The sequence below is a fragment of the Lathamus discolor genome, chromosome 3, assembly GCF_037157495.1.
Source record: "Lathamus discolor isolate bLatDis1 chromosome 3, bLatDis1.hap1, whole genome shotgun sequence".
In the NCBI taxonomy this organism is placed as follows: domain Eukaryota; kingdom Metazoa; phylum Chordata; class Aves; order Psittaciformes; family Psittacidae; genus Lathamus; species Lathamus discolor.
This window is the reverse complement of record NC_088886.1, coordinates 14,008,890-14,025,780: the sequence shown is the minus strand read 5'-3', so window position 1 is coordinate 14,025,780 and position 16,891 is coordinate 14,008,890. Positions and strand designations below refer to the sequence as shown.

The 16,891-nt window shown below is 35.7% G+C and overlaps 1 protein-coding gene across 8 annotated transcripts in view; it reads left to right on the top strand.

Moving 5' to 3' along the window:
* The window catches only part of ZZZ3 (zinc finger ZZ-type containing 3), a 60,242-nt gene extending 43,767 nt beyond the window's left edge, over positions 1 to 16,475 (top strand). For 3 of the 8 annotated variants that reach the window (XM_065673610.1, XM_065673611.1, XM_065673612.1), the window contains 10 exons: positions 868 to 1,042; positions 2,431 to 2,578; positions 2,659 to 2,777; positions 3,071 to 3,145; positions 3,325 to 3,426; positions 4,746 to 4,841; positions 8,345 to 8,497; positions 11,942 to 12,076; positions 14,656 to 14,756; positions 15,114 to 16,475. In XM_065673610.1, the coding sequence (XP_065529682.1) occupies positions 868 to 1,042; positions 2,431 to 2,578; positions 2,659 to 2,777; positions 3,071 to 3,145; positions 3,325 to 3,426; positions 4,746 to 4,841; positions 8,345 to 8,497; positions 11,942 to 12,076; positions 14,656 to 14,756; positions 15,114 to 15,258 (1,249 nt within the window). In that variant the 3' untranslated portion in view covers positions 15,259 to 16,475. The remainder of the gene's footprint in view (positions 1 to 867; positions 1,043 to 2,430; positions 2,579 to 2,658; positions 2,778 to 3,070; positions 3,146 to 3,324; positions 3,427 to 4,745; positions 4,842 to 8,344; positions 8,498 to 11,941; positions 12,077 to 14,655; positions 14,757 to 15,113) is intronic. The other 5 variants (XM_065673617.1, XM_065673616.1, XM_065673615.1 and 2 more) reach the window with 5 other exon arrangements.
* The last annotated feature ends 416 nt before the right edge of the window (positions 16,476 to 16,891 follow it).

The following is a 16,891-nucleotide window of genomic DNA, read 5'->3' as shown; positions in this document are numbered from 1 at the left end:
CAACAAAGGGGCCATGGGTGACTGTATGATTCAGAAACTGAAGTGGGCAACTCTAAAGCTAATAAAAGGTATTAAATGCATTTACCCATTTTTAAAGGCTGTGTTACAATATAGTATGATTTCCTGACTCAGCTTTATAGAAAACAGTTTGGGAAACGTACATTATTGGGTAACGTATGATAGTCACATCAGTGACTCTTGAATGTATCTGTTAAATAGACAATCAAGATTATGTATCTGAGACAGCAGGTTTGACGGAAGGCTCACATTTTCATTTAACTTACGTATTCTTAGAGGAATCTGTTTTGTATGTATTTATTTTGCAAATTACTTATTCCTTAGTTTATTGTTACATTTTATAAATGATTCTCATATTCTGCTTCAAGGTGAGGCTTCTGTGAAATGATAGATGCAGTTTCTAAGCCATTCCTGTCCACCTTGTGGGTGGTTGAGTGAAATGTTAAAATTCTGTGGTAGAGTCATTTGTATTGGGTAGAAGGAAGCTGATTTCAAAGTCAAAGAGACTTTGTAAGCAAAGCTTGTTGGTCATAGCTATTGAGAATATGAATAGGTTGTCCTTGATACCGTACTATTCTAGCTAGTGTAGAATTTACATTTAAAAGTAATCACTGGGTTTTTTTTTTGTTTGGTTCATTGGTTTTTTTACTGGGTTTATATAAACTCATCTACTTCTCAAAATAGATTTGATATATTTTTTATATAATTCAGTAAAAATGTCTGTGAACTGTTTCAGATAAGCTATGAAATGTGGTAGATGCTAGTAGGTAATCTTGCCTAGTATTTAGATGGGGGGTGGTGTCACTTTTAAAGATGAATTTAGTGAGACGTTTTCCTTTGTCTCTGTAGTTATCAGAGACTGTTACAGACGATTGCTGTACTCGAGGCTCAACGTACTCAAGCAGTTCAAGACCTTGAAAGTTTAGGCAGACACCAGAGAGAAGCGCTGAAAGATCCTATTGGATTTGTGGAAAGACTCCAGAAGAAGGTATTTGAATGGGCTTTACTTAAGTCTTACTTTGAGGTTGGTTGTTTTTTGTTTTTTTTTTTTTTTGTAAATAACTAGTGATGCATCGTCTATAGAAATCAGGCTTCTGTATATACTTGCATAAACATTGAGTTAAAAATTCTTTATCTGCTGAGCAAATGTTGCTCTTTGTTTTCTTATTAAATCTGTAAGACCTAAGTCTTCAATGATTTTATTAAATACGCTTTCTTCTGTTTTTTTGGTATGTAGAAATGTAACCTTTAAATTTCTAATTGTAGTTTAGGCATTTTAAGCATTTTAATGTGGAGGTGACTGGAAGTATTTTATAGAAAAGCATCAGATCAAGAATTCATAACTTTCTCATTAAAGAAATTTAGATGTTGTGCTGTGAGTGTAATTTGGTAGGGTATGTTTTGAAGAGCAGGAAATGTAGTTCATAACTTGCAGCCAAAATGAGCACTAGAAAACATACCTGAGTTCTGGATAACATAGTAGACTATTGAGGAGCATTAATTTTGATAAGGAAACATTTTCTTTTCAAGCTTTAATAAAAACTAGCAGCAGGGATACTGAAAAATGCTTGAAGTTCCAATACTTTCTTGCTGCCGCATCTACCAGTGGCAAACATGCTTGACCTGCTAGTCTAGTAGCAACATATGTTGTATTTCAGTGAAGCCTAAGTAGGTATTTTAAGGTGCTCTTCTCCTAAGTTTGTTGACACCTAGGTTTAAAGAGAGGTCTGATATAAGCCCATTGGTTTCAGGAGTTGTCTTTCCATTAGATTTTGAGATGAGCTGATAGCATGCGTGATGTAATAGTGTTCCATTTGATAATCATTGTACAGGGAAATACTAATGATTGTTGAAAGTACGTGGTGTATTTTTGTCTCTAAACCAAAAGAAGGTTGACCTTGAAATAAAGTGCTGAGTTTTGCAACAGCTGTGTTCTAGTCAGAAGACAACAAAATCAGTGTAAAATACAGGTTAGGTTTATCAGATGGTAAAACTCAGAATCTTACAGTTTCCTGTGTTAAAAAAGGTACAGATCCTGGGCAAGCAATTGTGTTTAAACAAAACAAAGGATAGACAGCAACAGGATTTGGAAGTCAGAATATAGTTGAATGACTGACTGAAGTCAACTGATTTCAACTGTGAAATACATGCTTTAAAGATTTATACTCAATAAGCCATCATTGACCGTGCCGCTGCATATTGTGTATGCACTGTTGTGTATTATTTTTGAGAGATACCTTCTTAAAAAGACTGTGTGCTGCATGGCACTTGAAAACTTCTGATTTTAAATTCTCCTGTTAGCTAAAAAGCAGTATAAGGTTTTCATAACCTTTCAGGATTTGTAGTTTTATGTTTGGATAGACAGCAGTTGCATTAAATATTGCTTTTCATTTCTCATTCTTGTCTTTTCAGGTTGATATGGGTCTTCCATATCCTCAGAGAGTTGTTCAGCTCCCTGAGATTGCCTGGGACCAATACACCACTAGCCTTGGAAATTTTGAGAGGGAATTTAAAAACAGAAAACGTAACAGTAGGAGAGTAAAGCTGATTTTTGACAAAGGTAAAAGGAAAGTGGGCATATGTTGTAAGAAAGCAGCGACTGGTGTGGAGGTTTGGTAATTCCTTTTTTGTTGCTTACAGTAGGTATACCTGCAAGACCAAAAAGTCCTTTGGATCCCAAGAAGGATGGAGAGTCTATTTCATACTCTGTCTTGCCTTTAAGTGATGGTCCAGAAGGTTCTACAAACAGTCGTCCACAGGTAGTTGTTACAAAATGAAAGATAAAAGTTTACAAAATAGTTGTTTTTTTTTTTTTTTTTTTTTTAATATGGGGTAGGGATAATCCTAAGTGCTGCTTTAAACATTAATATTGGTGATGACATCATTCATATACTCAAAGAACTTATTTTGGGTTTGGGCAAATTTTAATTCAAATTTTCGTGCATTTTTTTGGTTTGGTTTTGGTTTTACTTCAGAAGGAAAAAGTTAAAATCAAGTTACCCTGATTGTACTTTTTCTAAATACGTGTTCCATTTTATATACTGTATTTAAGCAGATGATAAGAGGGCGACTTTGTGATGAGACCAAACCTGAAACTTTTAACCAGCTGTGGACTGTAGAGGAGCAGGTGAGAGCAAACTCTTCCATTTTGTAGCTGTAGTAACATACGTGAGAATAAAAGCAAATTTTCTAATAATGTGTAAAGGCCTTAAAAATACAGAGTCCCATGCATGTAGATACTTGTCTTTTGACAACTCATACTGCTGCTAGAAAAGATCTATTTATGTTTTTTCCGTGTTGATTTAGAAAAAACTTGAGCAATTGCTGTTGAAGTATCCACCGGAGGAAGTAGAATCCCGACGGTGGCAGAAGATAGCTGATGAACTGGGAAACAGAACAGCAAAGCAGGTAACAAGTAAATCCCTTTCCTTGACTTTGTTTTTTAAGCTTTTTGGGAAGCACTAATAACAGATTATATCCAGGTCTCTCTTCAACACCAAAGTGATTTATTTCTAATTTGTTTTTTTTTTTTTTCTGTCAACACCCCTCCTCCCCCAGTTCATAAACTGAGGGATTAAAAAATAGAGTTTATTTTTGTAATGTACAAAAATAAAGCAGTAACAATTATTTTTCTAGGAAAAACATTTGACTGCTTGGGCATAGTTTGAGTCCTTTTTGCTGTGGTAAAAGTGATGTCAGTCTTAGCACGTTACAGATTCATAGAAGATTTGTTTGTAGATGTCTGGGTTTTTTAATAGCAATAAATGAAATCCAGTGTCTTACTAGTAATCACGTTCTCTTAGAAATGTGACAGGAAGGCCTGCATTTCACTAGTAACAATGTGACTCTCAATCTCAAATACAGAATTCTAAAGGTGCCCCAAAGCCCAAGGCAAAGCTGCCAGACCTAGATATTCATTAGATTTTGACAGCTTGCGTTTAATTCTATATAGTTAGTGACACCAGCTGTTTTCAGGTTGAGTTACAGCAGAGTGCTGAATTTCCTTCACCTCAATACTGCAGAATGGGCACACATATGAATACTTACAGACAGAAGAATTAGTTCTGTACTGGGGCTGAGATCCTCAAAAGGACACAGTTACAGAGTCACCGAGCATATCTGCATCTGATTTGTTGGGATTTTTCCCTTAAAATTACATAATTTACCATTTTGACTAGAAGTTAAAATTGCTGATGTTCTGTGTTTACAGTATTTTAATTTTTCCTGTTTCAGTTGTGTGCTTTCAGGTAAAATTATAAAACATGTATTTCACTTTACAAGATTACCTCATCTCTCCGATCATATCTGTACTTACAGGTATATTTCTCCATACCTGAAAAAAATGTATGCTTGCTTATTTTATAAATAAAATGTAGAAGTACTTTCTGTATGCTGTGTGATTTTTTTGGTCATTGTTAAGAAAGAGTAAGTTTGGCTTCAGCAGATTACAAACTACTAAAATTCATTCTGTTCTATCACAATTTTTGCTGGATTTCCTGTGTACTTTTAAACAATGCTAGTTTATTTTCCTTGAAGTCTGCCTTTGAAGTATCTGGAAATACTGCAAAAGCAGTATTATAGGTAATGGTTGGAGTACTTGTTGCGCAGTAGAAAATGAGGAATTCTTGTTCTTACTTTCTGAACCAATGTAGCAATGCTGCAAAACTTAAAAGCGAAGGCCTGTTACGTTTCATCTGACGCTTAATTGTCGCATGTTGTTTTTCTAGGTTGCCAGTAGAGTGCAAAAATATTTTATTAAATTGACTAAAGCTGGTATTCCAGTTCCAGGAAGAACTCCAAACTTATATTTATATTCCAAAAAGGTGAGATAATATCACAGCAGTAATTCTATGTTTCTGTTTTCATTTGCATGCAAATTGAGTCTAAATCATTACTATCGTCAATAGATTTAAGTCTTGATTAGTGCTTTCTTACAGGCTAGTTCCAACTTGCATATAATTTTTACTTAATAAAGTAATCTTTTGCTTTTGCCATTTGGACTGTAGAGTGAGTTGAGTGCTACTCTAGTTTTACATCAACGTGTTAATTACATCTCTGTTGGATAATCTTGGAGATACGAAGTGTCAGAAAAGAGAGCGTAGCAGTCAGATTGCAGGCTGAACTAAGAGGGTTAAATGATTGGTCTTTGTGTACTTTTTCCTCATTCTTAAGTTTACAGTACATGATCTAGAAGAGGATGAAAACCCTGTGGGAAGAAATAAAAAGCCCTGTAATTCATGTTGTACAGTCATCTTCTAAATTAAAAAGAACTTAGAAAATTATATATAAGTGAAGTAGCACAAGCATAGACTAATGGAAATGTCATGTTTGATTTTGATTTGCAACAGATAAGGTGGCTGAACTAGAATTGTCATAGAAATGACCATTAAAGTACAGTGCTTTTCCAGATCTTGAAATGGGTGAGAAAAGAATATAGGCCTGAGAAATCTTCTTACATTTGCAAAAGAAAAGACTAGAATTCTGTTCAGACCAGTCATATATTTTGATTTAAATAATGTGATGCTTTTGGGTACTTGTGATGTTTGAAGAGAGTAGTCTCAGATTCTGTGGGGGCTTTGTTTGTTTTGTTTGGGGTTTTTTTTGTTACCATTTTTTTTATAAATTTCTTTAAAATCTGTTAAAATGGCATTTTGTAGAGTAACACTACTTTTTGCATCCAGGTGTCCATGAAGTTTTCTGTTTAAGAATAGAGTAAGCCTTACACTGCTCTGCAAAAAGGCAATTAATAATCTTACATCTATTTTCACAGTGTGAATCATGTCCTCATTACCAGGTCTTAAGAGTAAGATCATTGTGCCCTGGTTTGTATTAAGGTAGCATCTTCATTTTATATTTGTATCCCACATAAGAAAAACAGGAGATACAAAAATCAAGCAAATAGTGTGTCAGAATTGAGCTCTCAGTCTGCTAACATAGCTGTCTACTTAGAGCACAGATTGACAGGCTGTAGTCTTTCCCAAGTCTCCAGTGCAGATAACATAATGTGTCAGAAAGGAAATGCAAAGGGTTATTGGAAGCCTGTGTCATGCTTATGCTGTGCTTGTCCTTATTTTGATACTGAGTATGCACATAAGCTTACTGCAGTATTTGCTTAATTGCCAATAATACAAGTATGGAAATTGGATGCTATACTTCAAGCATGTATCTGTTGGAGAATGAAAACCAGAGATATATTTAATGTAAGTAATTGCATCAAAAGGGATGTTTCACAAGAAGGTTCCTGTGTTTCTCCATGGGGATTGCCCAGGATGCTTTCTTTAAATGGTTGTTGGGGAGGTGAGAAGCCTATTCAGTTCATGAACGTCCTGTTGAAGTTACTGTGTGTATCTGTTCATATGACATAATGCCTCTTCTGATAAGTGACACAGGAAATTAAACAGGATGCATTAGTTATTTTCCTATATAACCTTTATCTACTATTGGTGAAAATAAAACCAAATCAGAGATTTAGGGCTGTTAGGCAGTTCTTCAATTATGGCTTATCATTTTCAATGTAATGCTTATATAATATCATTAGTGCACCTGATTTTAAGGTTAATCCAAAAGACACATTTCCCACAGGAGAAGTTATTATTTTAACTGTCTGCTTTTATATAGCATTTTAGTTCATTCTTCACCAGAAGTAGAATTATGTTAAAAAGAGAATTCAAATCTTCAATTAAATTCCTAGGTCATAACTGTATGCATAACAGTGCTACTATTTAAGTACAGTTTTCCTTTCTTGATTTCCAGATTTGCTATTGAATGCAGATCTGTTTTCTGTTAACAGAAAATTTAAATCACTGTGTTAGCTCAAGCTGAAAAACTGTCTAACCTTATAAACGGAATTATTTTGAGGGGGGTTGCAATCTTGAAGGAAACCAGAAAAGCGGCAAAACCCAGGAAGCCAGTGATCATGAGGCAGGTGAAAAAATTCTACACAATGGATAGTACATCAGTCTTAGAACAAACTGTTCATTTTTATTTCATGCAGTGTAGTTCTTCTGCAGATCTGAGATACCATCTTCCAATCGTAACTACAAACTTCATCTCTTCCCTGGAGAGTGAATGGAGCTAGTCTCAATTCCTTGTTATATTTCTGTCCACATAAGCCACATACCATCGAAGATAATTCATGTACAATTTGCATTTACAGATACGAACAACTGTAATATACTGCTAGTTCTCTCATCGGAGGTTGAATCCCTCTTTAGAGATAAATGGTTGTAATATAGTACTATAGGTTTGTAACTGATACAAGAACCTTTGGGATAAAAAGTCTTGCATAAAAAGAAAAAGTCTCAATTTACTGCAAACATTCCTTACGTTTTATCTGTGTGACAGAAGCTAGACACAGTATAAGACAAGCCTCTCATGGTTTAAAATATCCACTTTTCATGCTTCTGTTTTTTGATTCACACTTTTTTCTTTAAATTGAGGAATGTAAGATTTGACATTTAAGATGTCAAAATGGTGGACTGGAAAGTAGCTAAGTGAAAAGTTGAGTCAGTTTCATTCACCCTAAATTCTTCTTTTTTGATATTTAATACTCTTCCATGGGGAATAAGTAATGGGGGCTGAGTGCCTTTAAGTAATCTATTTTAAAACTGCCGTGCATGCTACACCTTCAGACAGCATTGAAGTTGAAAGGTTTTAGATATACACTAATGGAGTAATTTATCTCATCTAACATTTTTTAGGTTCCAGTCAGTGCCAATGAAAAAGAATCTTCAGAGAGCAATTCTTTCTTTACTCTTAGGAACCTTTTATGAAACCAGTGAATTGCCTTTTCTCTCCCTGGACTAGGAAAGAAATCTGGACAATTAGCCTCGATTTAGATTTTTCTAAGGCACAAATTAATACATGACATTGATGATTAGTATTAAGTATGGACTGGTCTCTTGGATCTTGGATCTTTTCAAAGCTGCTTCTTTGTTTAGTTTCACATTCACGCTGTTCATGACTCTTGGAAGTTTTTTAATATCTGTGTACTTTAGTTCTCAGTCTTCAAAATTGTAACATCTTTATTTTCTCTTCCTCTGTTGTTGTCAGTCTCAGTTGTTTAGTGGTAGAGCTTTTATGGTAAGGGCTCTTTTTTTCTGCATTCTTACCGAAGAAGCATTGCGCTGTTCATCTTTCACTCGTTGTGGGGAGCAAAAACTCCAGCTGTATGAGGCTCTGATACAGAGTTTTAAGTAGAAATAATGGAAAAGATGATAGCCTGTTTACTGCAAAAGAGCAAATTTCTGGCAAGGTTTTACCAATGAGGATTACTTAAATAATAGCCAAGGAATGTTTTTAAAAATATATCATTTTTTCACTGTAGTCATCAAGTAGACGGCAGCATCCTTTAAATAAACATCTTTTCAAACCTTCAACTTTCATGACATCTCATGAACCTCCAGTTTATATGGACGAAGATGATGACAGATCCAGTTTTCACAGCCATATGGATACTGCAGCGGAAGAGGAAGTATCGGTATGTGATTAAAATCAGTCAGAGAATGTCTTGCTTACTGTCATTTTAACTTGTTCAGTGAATAATATGAAGATTAAACACCTTTGCCATAAAATGAATATCATCGAATCAGTACTAAATTGTGGTAAGATTCATTAGCCGTTTTGAATTGCAAATACATAATTCATATAATGACCTCCAATTGCGGAAAACTTAGCCCAAATCAGAAAAAGAAGCATGGAAAGGAATGAGTAAACATTTTGGTCCTGAAAGACCTTTAAAAAGTTTTAATTGCATATTTTCAAAAAGCGATTTGACGTGAGATAGGTTTGAACATCATATGAACTCTATAGTTAAGATTCTGGTTAAAGATGTGTTACACAGAGCTCTGCTGAAATTTGAATGCTGTTGGCATCTTTTTTTGTCTTCCTTTACTAGCTGAATTAATTATGGACTTTTTGAAAATCTGCTTCAAAGTGTGAACTAACAGACTGAGTTGTCAATCAACAAGGAAATTTATGTGTTTAGAGGCAAATTCTAGTAGACATCCTAACCCAATGTATTATTACATTGTGTAGCGTTCCACTTTCCTAATTTATCACATTCAATAATACTACAAGAATTCAGATATATATCTTTCCCACTTACATACAGAATCATAGAGGGACTATATCCTGCTGGTAGGATGCTCGGTAAGTTTCACAGCTGGTGTGAATCACTGGCGTTACCATGCTTAGACTGAAGAACCTGACTTGTTACTTTTTTTTTTTTGGTATGTGAGCTTAGTGACATCTTGTGTGTGAACAGCTTGTTGCATAACAGAAGTACTGAGGCCACCCAGTAGAAGTCCATTCGTTTTCTTTATTGACTTTTTTACATGCACTGCATAGTCTTTCTTAAGTTATTAAATTTGCTCGTCTATTACTCGGTCCTAAATCTCATCTTTACTCACATTCTGTATTCTCTGTTGGATTGTCTTTTTGTTCATCTGCAGACATTTTGGGTAATGTTTCATATTCCAATCAGAACCTTAAAAGGCCTGAAAAGAAAAAAGCGTATTAGAAGAGATGCAGGTTACTATTTATCTCAGTAGAACTGGTTTTGAGCAAACATTCCTTCATTCTGTATTCTTTTTAAATAGCTATTTTCTAACTGTTCTGCATTATTTTCCTAAAACGTCTTGGTTTTGCCATGGTGTCCTAGCTCTATTAAATACGATGCCGTAAATCAGCTGGGATTTATTTTAATTAGGCTAGGAGTTGCTGGTTTACGTTCGTGCAGTGATAATGTTGGTAATGGTGGACTTATCCCACCCATCCTGTCCTACTCCCCACCCCCCTGGGTTAAGCTTCTTTCTTCTCTAGTGCAGCCTTTCCAGCTGGATATTTTTATGCCTTGCAGTAATATAGAAAGGGACAGGTGAGCTCAGTTACCAAAGAGATCCCCATTATCAGTGCAAAATAGAAGCAATTTGGAAGAAAAAGATGATAATGAAATATATTCAAAATGAATGTGCAGGATTCACTTCTAATGGTAAAAGTCAGGTCTCTTAGTGACAGTCACTGTCTTAGAGAAAAATACTTTGCATCAGCATGGTGGAGAAGAGATTCAGCATAGTAAGAAAATTATAGGAAAGGTTTCCTTTGACTTTTTTACAGCGGAAGTACCACGTGCTGTTCCCTTGTAAAGACAAAAGATTTTGCCTGGATATTGGCAGTCAGATTGGCTGGCATAACCATTCCTGCAAAATTGTTTTAGTATAAATGAATTATTACCCAAGTAAAGATCCTCTGTTCTCAACAGAGTGAATTTACTTTCCTGTTATGATTACTGTATTTTGTGAGTAGTGTAATTATTCTAGAACACAACTACTTACTATCGCAGAATGCAGTGTCCACACAGGGAGCTATTCATTATACAGTTATTTTACAGACAGGCAGGTTTTCTGAGAAAAACGTTTGAGAGGTGTGTGGAAACTGAATCCCTGTCTTATATTAAGAGAATGTAGTTTTATTGCCACACAATTTAGTCATGTCACTTACCCTTGATTTTTTTTTAACGTTTAGTCCTTCATATAGGGTCATAATTACAATTAATAATTAATAAGGCCTTAGAAATTCAGCACTAAAGAACAAGCCTCTTTCTTTCATTTCCTTTAATAAAGTTACTAAATAATGCAGATTCTTTAATTGTCACAGATTTGTAAAAAGAAGTTGAAATTATGTGTATAGGCTACATTAGAAGAATTTTGATTACTGTCTTGTAGTTGTTTTCCATAACAGAACATTCCTATCAGTATAGGACCTGCAAACTGCTCTACATCAGTAAAGACTTGTAATCTTTGAAAACAGCTGGCATCTACCAAGTACAGCTGGTATAGTTAAATAGCCATCTTGAAATGGGCATCTGAATTAGAATGAGAGCTTCTGCCTTTTAACATTGAGGTCTTCAAACTTTGTTAAAGAAAAATGCATGAGAAAAAACAGAAATGGCATGTTTCTTTTAAAAGAGAGAATCATTTGTAAATCTCTGGCAAAGTTGTATGCACCAGCCAGTAAGGAAACAAAATTTTTCATGATTTAGCAAAAATAGCCATCTATTTACTTAAGCTATTAAGAGACAGCATGAAATAAAGTGATGAAGGAGTTGGATAACTGAAACTTGTACTCTTCCAGTCGTGGAATGATGCTTCTTGTCACTTTTTTTCTTACAGGTAAAGGTGAGAAGTTAATATTGTTGAGATTGACTGTCTTATATTAAAAAAATACATGTAATGGATGCTTGTTACTGACTTGATTTATGGATATTTAAAAAACCTGAGTTTGTGTAAAAATTCTTAAAACTGTAAAAAGTTTTTGGGATGTCATTTCTTTTTAGTATTTTCATATCTTAGAAAGCACATCAGAACAGTTGACCGTAGCTATCATTAAATTAATATTATTCTATAGCATTCCACAGAATAGTAAAAAGAGCAATTAACTTTGATAAAACTGACCTGAAATTTCAGTTCTGAAGTATAATATCTGTTGCTAAGCATTTTAAACTAAAATAAAGAAAAGCTGAGACTTCTACTACAGCTACCATTTTACCCACAATGTATGGCTAAGTCGATCAAGTGCGTATTGCAGTTAGGCATGTAATGATCTCACCTAATGAGTTAATGAGAAAAAACCCTGGAATTAGTCAGGCACTGCTCTCTCCTTTATACTACAGTTGAGCTCTTCACCAGAAGCAGCTTGTTTGTAGGATAATGTGGTTTTTGTTTTAGTGCAAATAATTAAGTAATACAAAATAAAGCGTAAATTGTGTATGTGCTGTTTTGTGCTAGGTTTTAAATAATAATTGCCCCGTAGAGTTCTTAGGATATATTGCCAATGTTTTCTCAAAGGTTATTAATTATACATAGGGATTTATGGAATATACAGTCTCAAAGAATGTTCCTCATTTTTCTTTAACCATGAACAGGATGAAGAGAGTATTCCAATAACATATCGAGAGTTACCTGAATACAAAGAACTGTTAGAATTTAAAAAATTGAAGAAACAGAAACTCCAGCAGATGCATGCAGAAAGTGGATTTGTGCAGCATGTGGGATTCAAGGTGAGTTTAAGAGATGTTCTTGTGTTACTCAGTGGATTGTAAATTTTTTCAAAGATAAGATGGTTTGGATTTCCCAAAAAGGCTTTGTTCAATACAGCACGTTTGGTTCCTTGGTTCTTGTTTACTGTTGTCTGCTTTTTCTTGTACTTTTTAATAAAATCAACCCAAGTAACTCACTTTTTCTCATAGCTCAGGATTCACTGAATACTGATATTGTGTGGAAATGAATAAGCATGCTGTCTTTTCCTCATTTTTGTTATGAAAACACAACTTGAGAGCGGTATTAAATGATTAAAGAATTTGATTTGACACTACACTCTGTTTTGACAATGATTCATTGATGGTAATTCTCTGATTATCATTTTGCCTCCACCTGAGGCCAAAGAAGGGACAGAGATTTTGAATGAGAACAGTAATAGATTAATAATTTGTTTGTTTTGTAGCATCTTCCCAGTTCTATCAAGTAATAACTTGCAGAAGTTGAAGCAAGGACATGAAACAGTGGTTATGTGAAACAAAGAAAATAAATGTTAAGTTAAAATAATGTGTTGTGTCAGGCTGCATGAAAGAAAGGACATTCTCTACTTTATATTTTCTAGTTTGCAAGGGATTTTCTGTGTAACTGGTTGCTATGTCGTAACAGGTTCTTCAGCTGGTCTAGTGTTATGCAGCAATCTGTGTAACAATAGCAATCCCTATTTATATGAGAATGTGAAGATACTCGGTTTAAATTTTGGTTCAGAAGGACTGGAAAATTAAGACAGGCTCATTAGCTGACATTGACAGATGTAATCATGTTGTTAGACCACCAAGGTGCTCTTTATTTTTGCTATTTCTCTTCAATTTGGGAAGATTAAAAAAGTGATTTTTTAAGGCAGATCAGACTCTTGGGTAACAAATTGGTTGCTTTGCTAAAACTCTGGAAAGTAAATTTGCATTATGCAGTGTAAGCGTTCAAAGTTTTAGAAGTTTCTTTGCAATCTGAATCTGATTTTATTATGCATTATAGTAAGCTATGAAATGACAATTATATGCTATTTTCCCTCAGGAGTGCTGCCTTGCTCAGTCCACGGGCTGGATGCAGCTCACCTAATCAGCAGACATTCAGAACACTTGGTTCTGCGTGGCCTTCAGCCTCATTTACTACACATTATTCAAACTTTACTTTGAATAATGAATTATTGAATCCCTTGTGGGCTTTTTATGGCTTTCATTGCTGTAATATCAGAGCACTTTGCAAATAGGGTTTTTTTTTTTTTTCCTTAGGAAATGAAAGGCATGGTATTATTTCTGCTTCATGGGGAAAGGGAAGTCAGAGCACAGAAATTAAGGTCAAGAGTTTCCACTGTCTTGGTTCTCAAATTGAGCTAACGGGAACCAGATGGTTTTGTTTTTTATTTCAAGTATTTAGTATTATTCTGAAGTTGATGTTTTTAGAGAACAGTTCTGAGTGTGCTTAGTCCCTCATTATCAGCCCTCAAACTCTGAAAGCCATCTGTGGAAGGAAGGGATGCAGCTGTATCCCTTTGCAAATAAATCTGTTTGTAAGGTGTAAGGTGTTTGTAACCCTGGGTGGATTAGTTGTGGCCAGGAATGAGCTCTTGTTCAAATGGGTTTCACGGGTGCTGCGGGAGAACTTCAGGTTCTGGAGAAAGATGAGCTATGGGAGCACAGGGAGGTTTCCCATGTTTTCAGTCCTATCTCTGCAGCACTGTACATAGTTCAGATTTTTGGAAAGTTCTCCTTACCTCCAAGTCCCATTTCCCAGGTTTTCTTTTTTGTATCAAATATTCTTGCATTTCTGTCCCTATTCTCCATCTTCTCATGAATTTTTCATCCAGTCTTGATGTTTTGTTTGCATTTTATTTCCTCCTCTTCATGCCACACTCTTCTTGCACTTAGCTGCAGTTGTGTTGTCCCTGATTCTTCCCAGGGGATTAGGTCTTCTGAGCCCTGTTGCTCAGCTTTAGTTTTAGACTTCTGTTCCCTTCCCTGAACATGTTCTCCTGCTTCCTTCCCAGCCACCTGGCTTTTCATTGCAGCCCGCCTGTAGTGTGGTGGTATATTTCCCAAGTCTGATAAGGGCATCAGTCTGACCTGTTGTGGCAGCCCATCAGCAGCCTCCCAACAAGCTCTGCTGGTCTAGTCCTACTGCTTTCTTCTGCCATGGAAAGTGGATCTATAGTTAGACATTTTCTATGGTTGGACATAAGCTATAGAAGCGTAACATTCATGTGCTGTGTCACAGCAGTTCTTAACAGCCACATGGGGATAAGCAGTGACTGCAGGCAGGACTAGGTCTGCTTCTGTTGAGCAGGGGGATAATGTCAACATGAAGCATTTAGGACACAAAGCGAGAGAAAAATTATCAATCCCCAGGGCTCTGGAGGGCCTCTCCTAGAGTACAAGGACTTCTTTATCCAAAACACATTATGATCTCTCATGAGGGGAATTCAGCTGTGGGCTAGCAGTAACTGCCCTACGTACAGGTCTTCCTTTATGGTGTATTGGTGTACAATGTTAGTAACGTAAGTGGTTACAGTTGGTGTGTTTTCAATGCTCTTCCATTTGCTTCACAGTGCGATAACTGCGGAATTGAACCTATCCAGGGCGTTCGGTGGCACTGCCAAGACTGCCCTCAAGAAATGTCCTTGGATTTCTGTGATTCTTGTTCTGACTGGTGAGCAGCAAACACTTCTACTTCTTTGTAATTAGCTTGAATCTCTTTATGTGGCTTAATTGCTATGTATGCTGGAAATCTTTGCTCCAGCATAGGAAACGTTATCCTGTGTTGGGTAAAGTGGAAGATACTTTAGTTTGTGTTTGTGGGAGATACATTTTGTAACATATTCTGGATGCATAAATCTTTTTTTCCTAATACAGTGGACTGGTTTGAGACTTATGAATAGGGGGGAAATTACACTTTAGGAATTAATTGGTACCAAATTTGGTATGAATCTGTTAATATGATCATCGTTTCTGAAAGTTAAGGAAAATGATTGACTTTTAAACTGTTATCTTTTTCTTTCCCTTGCAGTCTGCATGAAACAGAGATTCATAAGGAAGATCATCAGTTAGAACCTATTTACAGAGCAGAGACATTTTTAGACAGAGACTACTGCATGTCCCAGGGCACCAGTTACAATTATCTTGACCCAAACTACTTTCCAGCAAATAGATGACATGGGAAGCAGATCTACCATCTTGGGCTTACTATCCTCTTTGAAAAGTAACAATGGCACCATTGTTAGTTCTGTGCACATTTTGGAAAGACTCTGCTTTCCCTGAAATGTCGCTCACAGCATGACAGCTTCCTGGGTGTACTTGTCAAACTACAGCTTTGAGCTGTCATGGTTCTAGATCACTGAACAGCAGCTGAACATTCCTAGTGTGCAGAAGGTTTCACTGGGAGAGTTTTCTTTCACCACGTTAGTCATTTTTAGGTGGTGAATCTAAACACAAAAGAAAAACATACAAAAGGGTGAGCCAGAAATGAGAGCACACATTAAAGATAGAGTAAATTCCAAAGGCTTTGAAGAACTTGGTTATAATGAGATCCAGAGGAGATGAAGTATTTATATAAAAACAGTTTAGTAGCTTGCAGTTTTGTTGTGAAATAGTTTTCAGCACAGTAACTGACTTCTTTAGGCAAGGTTTTAACCAATGACAGTGTTTGCTTCTAGGATGTACTCTAAAAACTGCTCACTGTCTCGGCAATGGTTGGTTACAGGCCTTTATTAAATCGGAGCTGCTTAATCACATCGACTTCCAATTTTATTAATTTTGGTTGGTTTTTTTATTTTATTTTATTTTTTAAACCACAACAAACTCTGTATTTACCAACAGTGAAGCACTACAGGGGGCAACTGTGGCATTGCTTCCTTAACCAGCTCATGGTGTGTGAATGTTATAAAATTGTCACTCAGATATATTTTTTAAATGTAATGTTATATAAGATGATCATGTGATGTGTACAAAATATGGTGAAAAGTGCCAGTGGTAGTTACTGTGTAAAGTCTCTAATACTCAACATTAACTCCTTTAAAATAAAATACACAGCCTTCTGCCTCTGTATTTGGAGTTGTGAGTGCAACTCATCAAAGAAAACTGCCTAATATAAATCATATATATGGTAATAATTTTTCCTCTTTTGTAGTCTGCACAAGATCCATGAAAGATTGTATTTTTATTACTATTTAAACAGTGATTAAATTTAGCCTGAGCAGTGAGCAAGGGTTCACATGCATTCTTTTATACTGCTGGATTTTGTTGTGCATCATTTAAAACATTTTGTATGTTTCTTCTTATCTGTGTATACAGTATGTTCTTAAATAATGTTCAATTGTCAGGAGAACTGTGAGAAATAAACTATGTGGATACAGTCTGTTTATATATAGAATGCTTGCTGTGACTTCCTTTCTGTGTAGTTCCGACTTTTTAATCAAGATGGAAAACATTCAAAGGACATTTTAATACATCATCCAAACAGTCACTGTGCAGCCCTGCGAGATGCCCAGTGGCCTCCTCCGCTGTTTATTTCCCTGGGAGCTGGTGGTGCTCTGTGCCTACTAACACCCACCTCTCGCCTTTGCAGCGTTAGCGTTCTAGTTTTACTCGTACCTTATGCACAGACTGCTCTTTATCAGATATCAGAAACCCCAGGTTTCAGTAGCCTCGGGACACTGTATGCCATTGTCTGAGAAGCTTTGTAATTATTGTGACATATTTTAGTTAATATATTTTCTATTGAACTGTATAGCTTGTGATTCAGAAACACTCGCTGATTTTATAACTGTAAGAGACTTTGAGTTGCTT